This window comes from Musa acuminata, chromosome BXJ1-11 (genome assembly GCF_036884655.1).
Source record: "Musa acuminata AAA Group cultivar baxijiao chromosome BXJ1-11, Cavendish_Baxijiao_AAA, whole genome shotgun sequence".
Taxonomy (NCBI): Eukaryota; Viridiplantae; Streptophyta; class Magnoliopsida; order Zingiberales; family Musaceae; genus Musa; species Musa acuminata.
In genome coordinates this window covers 28,672,217-28,682,750 of record NC_088337.1, presented here as the reverse complement: position 1 = coordinate 28,682,750, position 10,534 = coordinate 28,672,217, and the positions used below count along the sequence as shown (strand labels likewise).

At 37.9% G+C, this 10,534-nt stretch overlaps 1 protein-coding gene and 1 non-coding gene across 2 annotated transcripts; one reads left to right on the top strand and one right to left on the bottom strand.

Moving 5' to 3' along the window:
• Nucleotides 1–4,325: 4,325 nt before the first annotated feature.
• LOC135596641 (uncharacterized) lies at nt 4,326–5,593 on the top strand. The gene is made up of 2 exons (XM_065088705.1): nt 4,326–4,639; nt 4,757–5,593. The coding sequence occupies exons 1-2, from the start codon at nt 4,350–4,352 to the stop codon at nt 5,517–5,519; spliced, it is 1,053 nt and encodes a 350-aa protein (XP_064944777.1). The 5' UTR covers nt 4,326–4,349; the 3' UTR covers nt 5,520–5,593.
• Nucleotides 5,594–8,955: 3,362 nt separating this feature from the next.
• TRNAS-AGA (transfer RNA serine (anticodon AGA)) lies at nt 8,956–9,037 on the bottom strand. Its single transcript has one exon. It is a non-coding gene; the product is annotated as a tRNA-Ser (tRNA).
• Nucleotides 9,038–10,534: the final 1,497 nt, after the last annotated feature.

The following is a 10,534-nucleotide window of genomic DNA, read 5'->3' as shown; positions in this document are numbered from 1 at the left end:
CAAAATGACTCTTTTACAACAAGTAGGAGGGAGAGAAGATATGTATAACTTTGATGATGTATCTAGAATATCTGCAAGGTGGTCCTCTATGAATACCACTAGAGAAAGAAGACTTCTCAATTTGGTCTGACCATTACCTACTTTGCTGTTTGAAAGCAATTCAATAAGAGGCTGGATAGAGACAGATAGGTCCCCAAAAGATTTTTCTTCTGTCAAATAAGAATGGTGGAAGAAAGACAACAAGGTGGGTTTGTTCAGATAATTCTGAATATGAATCAAGCAGATAACTCCATTGACAGGGTTTAATCATTTGGAGCAGGTAGGTTTGGAAATTATAATATCAATTATCTATGGATTGCAAGTTCAGCTTAGCTGATCTGCTGACTTGTTCATCTTCTCATGAAGCAACCTGCTTGAGCAATGACACCTCTAATCATGGGCCAGACAGAACCTAGGCAGAAGTAATTGTCTCAAGTATAGCTTTAAGCTTGTAACCAAACTGTTAAAGAGACAAGTTGATGAGTGGCAGCTTCTGTCAGAAGTGATGATTCCAAACCGATCAATAGCAGAAGCAAGCATCTCTTGGCTGTTGTCTATTGCCACAGTGAAACATCCAGTGCTAAGTCCAGTAGAACATTCAGTTGAAAGCTTAAGGATAACTAATCAAGTCATTGTCAAACCAGTGAGCAAGTAACAAATTGTCAATTAGGCTATCTTGTTGAGCACTTTTGTTTGCCTCAACAGCATCTCCATAAGGGAAATGCTTGATGGACCTATCTGTAGGAATAGATTGAAAGAAAGCTTGGTTTCCCTCTCAGGTTGAACATGACTTCATTGTGTGAAAAATGGAAGTTATGGTGATGAGAAATCTGATGTTGAATGTCTGTCCTGTGTAAATGTTTCACTTCAGTGTACTACTAAAATGTACTAGTACATGCCAATTCTCTAGTGGTACCATACACTAAAAACATAGAAGTAAATGTTCCACTTCTGTTGTTTTGGTAGTGGTACTACTAACACATAGAAGTACATGTTTTACCTTAGTTCAAATTGATCATTTCAGCTATAGTCAACTCCTGCATTTGGAAGATAAAGTATGTTCTATTTCTCAGTTGAGTTGAACACTTAATTTCTCTTTTATTTTTTGATGGGACATTGATGAACCACTTGACCAAATGCAAAAATGGCCAAGCTGCACAACAAATCATCAAATGCCACCACAACAACAGTGAAGTTTCTGAGTTTGCCATCACTCCACATTTCTTGTGTTCTCAGAAACCAAATAAAAACATAAGCTCTGTTTGTGTTTAGTCTCCATCTTGTCCATTGTAAAAATAAGATCAAGTTTGGTAGAGAAGTAATATCACAAGCACAACAAAAATGAATGCCAAGGAGAAGGGCTGTGGAAATTGCATGAGAATCTTGTGGATCATGAACCACTCCACATTTTGCTCTCAAATTGTCAAACAAGAATGAAGCTGTTTCATGGCACATGTAGCTGAAATTTCTCAAAGAAAAGACATGTAGCTGAACTAATGTCAGCAATGGGCACTCAGCCACATCATTGACTTCCTTCAGTTTTGCAGACTGTCTTGTGCTTCAAAATTTATGGCTGATCCAATGGAATAAGACCTCAGGATCTGTCCAAAGAAGAAAAGGCCATGTCTTTTGGCTTTCTCCATTTAAGTTTACCAATGATCTGATTCTTCAAATTTCTACTGTTTCATGGTCTTTCATTCAAAGTTTTGCCTTGACAACAGTTGTATCATGTATCAAAATTCATGGCCATTGCTTTTGGTGTCTGACTTACCTAACTCCACAAAACATTGTCAAGATAAAAGCTAGAGAGGTTGCATCATTCTTGCATATGCAGCCCCCACACACTGTTGTGGTCACAACAAAGGTCACTTAGTGAGGCTCCAACTATTGTGTAGCCAGCAGAACCAGAATGAAATCTCCAAATATGAAGTCAGAGATTATTCATAGTGTGCATCCAACCACTGTTTGATGATTCAGTGGAAAGAAATTATGACTAATCTAAAAGAGTAGAAAATAAGCAGTGCTCTCACTTATATCTTTATTTTCATTTCTCAACCAGCATTCACTATGAAAGTTCCTTCTGCAGTCCCAAAGATCATCCATTTACATTAAGAACAGTTTTTCCAACATCAATAACTACACATTTCTGATAGTTATCTGTCATCCACTGGCTACTATAATTTCTCCATGATCCTGACATGCTGTTCTTTACAAGTAAAACAAGCATGGCACAAGGTTGAAGACAGTCAAATCCAGCTACTTGCTACCTAACATCTATTCCAATTCCCCTTTTGCTTCAGCTAACAGAAGATGCAGTCACCACGCATGGATGTTGATGCCTCACCATAATACATACATACATACATACATACATACATACATACATACATACATACATACATACATACATACATACATACATACATACATATATATATATATATATATATATATGTATGTATGTATGTATGTATGTATGTATGTATGTATGTATGTATGTATATGTATAATCTTTGAGCCTTAGAAGAAAAAGAAAGCAAAGCCACCACTTGGCCTCAAAAACTAAACAGAGGAGAAAAGAAAAGGATATTAATCAGTAGAGATCGCAGATTAATTGACATGGTGATTGTTTATAGGCTGAAGTACCAAATGATCAGAGATAGGAAAGGATTCTTCTGTATTGATGCTCAAGCTGATCCACACAGTTGAATTGACATGCTAAATTCTGTATGCTGCTTTCTTCAATTGCAGCTTCCTCTTCATCTGTCTTGAAAGTGACATGTTTCTCCACGACTGTGAGGCCATAAGAAATTGGTTGGCTGTCAATTTTTGCCATCCAAAACCCAGAGGAAGAATATCATGATGCTACCTACTTTGTTAGGTATAGTGTTGATAAGTCATTGGCACGATGGGCTCATAAGGAATTGTCTACTTTGGACGATGAGCATACCCGCAAGGTTCTACCCTTTCCTTTTAGGAGTACGGACCCGACAGACTTAAGAGTCTTTGATTTTCCTACTCTTCAATCAATATGGAACTAAATGTCTTTTTCAGTGCTCTCTCCCATAGGAGAGCCAAGGGCTCAAGGCTCTCCTTCTAGTGTCAATTTGATAAGTCAATTTTATTATCATTAGTGTGACAGGCTCACGAGGAATTGTCTGCTTGAAGCGGTAGGCGAATCCATACGATTTTACCTCATGAATTCCAAAAGATACATTTGTTGGTAAGGATGACCCGATCGATTTATAAGTCTTTGGTTTTCTATTCCTTAATCGATATATGACTAAATATCTTTATCAAGTACAAACAAACTAAATGGTAAGAACGTAGTACCAGATCTTCCAAGATTGTTTACAGATAGAGAGCTGGTTGTTTCAGTCTTAACATTCTTCCATGGATCTTTCTGCACTTGAAGTTGTCCTCTAGTAGTCACCATTTTCCATATATCTTCACCTCAAATAGCAGGACAATCCTTATCTAATAAAGCCTATCTTTAGGATTTTACTTTTATTTTTTATTTTTTATTTACTTTTGTGTTGTTCTGGTGGATAACTTTTTGCTTTTCTCTTTTGCCAGTTGTTTAACCCAATCTTCTTCTTTGCATAGAAAAATCCTAAGTAGATTAAGAAGAAGAGCAGCAGCAAACAAACAGTAAGAGTAAGAATGAAGATTATATTAGGATCTTCTAAAAGTAAAATATTTAATTTTATTTTTTTTTAATATCTGACCATTTACCGTTGAATACGTATTAATTCTTTTTGAGCATATGTGATAACGTGAGAAAAAATAATATCAAATATTTTACTTTCGTAAATATAAAAATTTTAATATAAAATTAAAAAATATAAACATTAAACTACTGAACAAAAACTAATTCGGCACGTGCAAGACAAGCAATCCGGCTCTGAATTGGATGTTCACGTGCTCGACAAGCAATCCGGCCCTGAATTGGATGTTCCCTTCCCTATCAAACCTCAGACGGGAGCCACGGCACCGCTCGACCTCATCCTCACTTACGACCGTCTCGTAGGGTAGTGCCCAGCAAGCTCTGTGGCAGGAGTACCGTGTTCCCTGCCTCGCTTAGCACAGGTGATCGTCCACACCTTTCGTGAACCGGATCAGGTGGCGAGCTTGGACGCCTCCATGTGCAATTGCCGACCGGAAGCTTGCGTCGAAGCTGAGCCCATCGCAAGCCCATCGCATGCCGCCACCTTTTTCCACACGCTCTCGGATGCCCTCCACGCCCCATTCTTCTCCCACCACACCCTCCTCACACAGTCATCGATCCTTCTTTTTAAGGGCGAACGCAGATGCATGCGTTCCATCGACAAGCTCGATTTCCACTTGCGATGTACTCGTCATCCACGAGCTCGACCTGTGCGTCCCTCGGCGTCGGTGATCCGACGGGCCTGAGCGACGATTTGTTGATGGACATCCTGGTACGGCTGCCCTTGAGGTCTTTGATCCGATGCAACAGCGTCTGCAGATCCTGGCGTCGACTGATCTCTGACGGTGGCGGCTACCTCCAGACACGGCTCCCCTTGATCGCGTCCGCTATCTTCTACCGCTGCGGTGTCGCCGAGATCGACGACAAACCGAGGTACGCATGCACGACCAGCGGGGGTGCCCTCGAGTGCAACAGCCTCTGTTTCTTCCCGTTCCACCGGGAATCTGCCATCGTTGACTGCAGCAATGGCTTGATACTTTGCCGCTCCAGCCTCGGCTCCACGCTTCACGTCGCGAACCCGACGACAAGAAGGTGGATCGAGCTCCCGAAGCCCCGCAGGAGGAGCCAACTCTCAATACTGGCCTTCGACCCGTGCCACTCTGCGGAGTACAGGGTCGTCTCCTTCACCGGCTGGCTAGCGCAGGGGGCGAAGATAGAGGTATTCGCGTCGCATAGGAGGAGTTGGGTCGAGCACCAGGTGCAATGGGGACTCCCCTCCGACGCCATGTCCACCACCATTCGCTACTTCGACGGCGTCCTCTACATCCTCGCCTATCCAGATCAAGTCGTCGGGATCGACCTCACCACCATGGCCTGCCGCAAGATCGAGTTGCCGGAGGCCACGAAGCAGGAAGGGCGCGTCGGCAGATCCAGCGGCCGTCTTTGCTACTCCCACAGGGCTGGCGATCAGCTAAAGATTTGGGTGCTTGGAGATCCCAATGGGGGTGATCACTGGCTGCTGAGACATGTCATCGGCACTCAAAAGCTGGTGCAACGGTGTCCTGAAACGAGCCGTTCCTCTATCTTCTCTTCACTGCCAATCAACCAGTTCAAGTTCCTGGGATTCCATCCACAGAGAGAGATGATCTACTTGTGGCTGCCGGGGAAGATTGTAAGCTATGATCTAGGCAAGCGTTTGATGGAGGAGGCTTATGAGTTTGGGAAGGAGACGGAGGGAGCGTTCGTCGTCCAGCTTTGTCTGTACCCCTTCTCGAGCCACGTGTCGGACTGCGTAGCTGATGTGAGGGTGTAGCAAGCATCAGAGGGTGGTCGGTGGTGAAGACGTGATTGGAACTTTCATGATTCGAATAAATGATTTTTATGTTATTTAATATCTTCAGTAAGAAATAAGCTTGATTTCATTATCATACGATGGCCTAACCCTTTGATTGGGGATTGAAACTGCGTAAGAGTAATATGAACTTAAATACTTCTGACCAGTATTAATGCTCATTTAACTTTATTTATCATAATATCATCGATTTTATCGACGAAAGCATAAAAATAATGAGTAAAAAAATAATTTTAATATTTTAATTATATTTTTGATGATGACGATTGACGATGCCATTGGAGGTTATGGGTAACTGTTGTAGATGAGGAAGGTGAGCAATGGCTCAGCAACTTGATGTTATGTATCTATATCGACATTGCTCAGCAACTATATCAACATCAATGTAAATACAAAACGATGAAAAAGCCACTTGGCATCTGCATCAGTGTTGACACAAATGCAGATGCAAAGTATCGCTTAACATCTATGTTAGTACAAATATAGATGCAAGTACAAAATGAGATCTCTGCATGTATATTAGCACCGACAATGATGTGAGGAAGGTGGTGTCATTTTGCATCTACATCAATGTCGATACAGATGTTGAGCGGTACTAGCGCAGAAGCATAGCGTCAGCATTTGTGTTATCCTCTTTCTCCTTCCTTTGTCTCATTCTTGTCATTTGCTCTACCTCTTCATAAACAATAGTCACTCATAGCTCCCAATGATGTCACCATTGAAAACATAACTAGAATGTTAAAATTATTATTTTACCTATCGTATTTTGTACTTTCGTCGATAAAACCAATAGTGTTAGGATAAATAAAATTACATGTTTCACTTTTATAGGGAATAAACTATAATTAGCCTAATTATATATATATATATATATATATATATATATATATATATCTCCAAATAAGTTAATTTATGCCTTAACGAGGAACTATAGATCATACCTAATAAGTTAATTATATATATATATATATAATTAACTATATATCTCCAAATAAGTTAACTATATATCTCCAAATAAGTTAATTATATATATATATATATCTCCAAATAAGTTAATTTATGCCTTAACGAGGAACTATAGATCATACTTAATAACTTATTGTAGACACTATAGTAATAAGTGATTGACATTTTATCAAATACGTGATTAACATCTTAGCAACACATAACTAATATCTTAGTATTATATTAAAGGAAGATATTTGAATTGACGAAGAAATCATTGATGGCTTCAAGATGCCCGGATTTGATACATAATTAAGTACACACTAATGCATGGATTATTTGGGTTGTCGTCTTGAATCTCTAACTCTAATTCCCTCAAACACTCTTCCAATAATTATGATCATCTATCTTACGACAAAAACCCTAACATATACTACCATTAGACATGCTAATTGTTGCGGGAAACAACTGTATGCCGTGGCCTCGGGGCCGACGCGGCTTGGTTCGGGTCCGAATGCGCAGGGATCTGGCGTGGCGTTCCTCGGGACAGCTGGGGTGGCTGGTTGCGATGGCCCGGGCGGGACGTTGCGTGGGGAGTAAGGCTTTTCCGCGGTGTTGGGAAGATGCAACCTCGCCCTTGTACCTGCGCACAGGTCGGGTCGGAAGCTCGGCCCGACCCCTCCAACGATCAAGTTAGAAGATGTGGAAGGAGTTTTTTAGTGAAGAAGTCTCCTCCCCTTTCGTTTAGAACTCGGGGGTATTTATAGGGCGGTTTAGTGTTACCTGATGTGCCTGCCTGCGGGAGGCAGGATCGTACCTCTGACGGCGTCTGACATTGTCATTGACGTTGCGTGGGGAACCGAACTGCCGCAGGGTATGGGCGAGCTTCGGTCGTCGTCCTCCTCTGCCTCGGTCAAGCGCGCGGGGTCAGACAACGATGAAGTCGTTGTCTGAGAGCGGATGACATCAGCGCATGTTGAGTCAGCATTATTGCCCTCCTCCTCGGACAGAGTGGCACCCAGGTGAGGCCGACGTCGTGACACGTCATGTCGCCATTATTACCCCTATCACTAATCATCTCTAATTTAACTAATATATTTAAACATTGAGTTTTGTTAGACATACCCCATGCTTTTACTCGCAATCAAATTATAATGTTCTTGAGAAAATATTGCGATTAAATCTAAATTACTTTGGAGTTCACAACTAGAATCCATCGAATACGTATCAAAATTGAGGTAGATTGAACTAGTTAAATGGTATACGATGTTAAACTAAATCGATTTTAATCTAGTCTGAATTAAGTTAGATTTTTACAAACATTAATTGTAAAAAATGAATCTAACAAGTCTCATTTAGACAAAGAAATTAGAAATAGAAGTTTCCAAAATTTTACCTAATGAATTTAAATGCGAACAATCAATATCGCCAAAAAGAGTGATTTAAAAATTAGTCTCCAACCCCTTGTAAAATGCAAAAAAATATATTGTCATATATAAATACAAAATCGACTAAATGTGTAAATGCTAAATAATAGTTCCAAAAGAAAGAAATTAGCTTGCAAATTGTAAAAGGATAAAGAAAATGATAATCTATACAAAAATAAAGGAGAGAAATTCAAGAAGCCTCGATACAAAGAGACCTTAAAAAGAAGTCTAAAAACTTTTACCGAATACAAAAATATATTTTTCAAACAATAAAATAAAAATATTTTGATCAACTTGGAAAATACAAGAGAAAAAAAAATATCACTTAACTTAGATTCTCACAAACATTGATTGCGAACAATGAATTTAAATAAGTCCCATTTAGAAGGAGAAACTAGAAAAAGAAGTTTCCAAACTTTTTACCTAATGAATTGAAATACAAACAATCAATCTTGTCAAAAAGAGTGATTTAAAAATTAGTCTCCAAACTTTTGCAAAAATCAAATGCAAAAAAAAATTATTGTGATATATATATATTGTGTAAATGCCAAATAAGCGATACAAAAGAAATAAATTATATTATAAATTGAAAAAGGAGAAAGAAAATGACAATCAAGAAGTCTCGTTAAGAAGAGAACTTGAAAATAAGTCTAAAAACTTTTACCCAATAAAAAAGATATGTTCAAAGAAGAAAAAAATATATTGTGCAACGAGGAAAAGATAAAATGAAAAAAAAAATAAAATGTAACAAAGAAAGAAAAAAATTATTGTGATATATATATATATATATGTGTGTGTGTGTGTAAATGCCAAATAAGCGACACAAAAGAAAGAAATTATATTGTAAATTAGAAAAGGAGAAAGGAAATAACAATTAAGAAGCCTCGTTAGAAAGAGAACTTGAAAATAAGTCTAAAAACTTTTACCCAATAAAAAAAGATATGTTCAAATAAGAAAAATGATATATAAAAATATATTGTACAATGAGGAAAAGATAAAATGAAAAAAACAAAGTGTAATAAAAACGTGGTCGGCAGGATTCGAACCTGCGCGGGCAGAGCCCACATGATTTCTAGTCATGCCCGATAACCACTCCGGCACGACCACAATTGATGATTAATGTGTATTTAATTTTCTTATTAATAGTTATGTTACATTCTAATGTTCTTAATTAATGCCCATAATAAGGCATCATAATCGGTGATAGAAAAAATATTAATTTATAATTAGAACTCGACATATGATATCCTCATTAGAAAATGATAAAAACCATCAATCTACATGCTCATAATGATATTCGAACAAAAATTATTTTTAAAGATTTATTTTACACATAATATTCTCCTAACCCTAAATAGTTAGGACGGATTTCGTCATTTTCTCTCTCTATTTCTTTACTCTGTCAAGCTAGCTAACTTATGAATCAGAAGTCTATTCTTGACATCGTTCTTTATATTAAACGATCACATCAAGATCATACCACCTTGGGGGCTTAAGACTTCAAACATGATCGTGGTTTCCTATATAGATTAGTCATAAATTAAGTTGGACCGACTAACATCCAGTCAACCATTGACATTAACCTTATAATTTTAGAATTAAAATAAGGATCCAATATATTGCATGAATGAGCATCACAGATGACTTGACATATTCTCGTAATGAAACGATTTATCATTTCCTTCGTTCCTTAGTTGGCACAGTTTGAAACCATGTAGACTCTTTAGTGATAGTCATAACCACTAATCACTACTAAGCACTTTAACTAGACATTGGTTCAATCACACTAGAATGCTCGAGACCACGATATCCCATGTTCTCCGATAATTGAGGTAGAGGGACCTAAACATTCAGAATTCTACATTAGTAGAGGGAGGAATGAATTGATACATGTATCGAGAATTCCACCTAAGTAGAGGGAGGAATGCGTTGATAGCATCGAGAGGTCCTCCTTCATCCCAAAAATTTAAGAGGAGCTAATCCACTCGAGCTTTCGTCTCTCGAAAAATAACACCGATCAAAACTTTTCATATTCAAATGATTATTTATGACATGTCTAACACTTTGATGTATCAGTCTTTCTCAACCATTCTTCATGAGTTAGTATAGTAGACGTTGATTAAGGTACACTTAAATTGAACTAGGTTACACTAATCATCTAAGAATTAATTATCATAATTTTAAGAATTAGTTGTCATAATTTAAAAAAAATAAAAAATAATATTAATCATCTAATAATCACATTCTAATTATTCTGCGAAAAGTCTGAGTTGGTTTAGTGGAAGTTGATATAATTATACTCAAAATTAAATTAAGTTATACTCATATTACACTCGATAACAATATCTTATAAAAAAATCTTCAATTTCAATTGGATTTAGTTCATAATTTTTTATCATTTATAAAAGTGAAAACGAATATGGTGACATTTGGTGAAAAAAAAAATAATGGGGGCTTTTTTGGTTAAATGCCCAATCAATTATTACTACCAATCATCAAATATCATAGAAAGTATTAGGTTGGATGTGCTGCTCAAAATAATTTGGACGTGTCCATATTAACGTGAGGAAGAGGAGGCAGGACAGCGGTCCATCGCTGGCATAC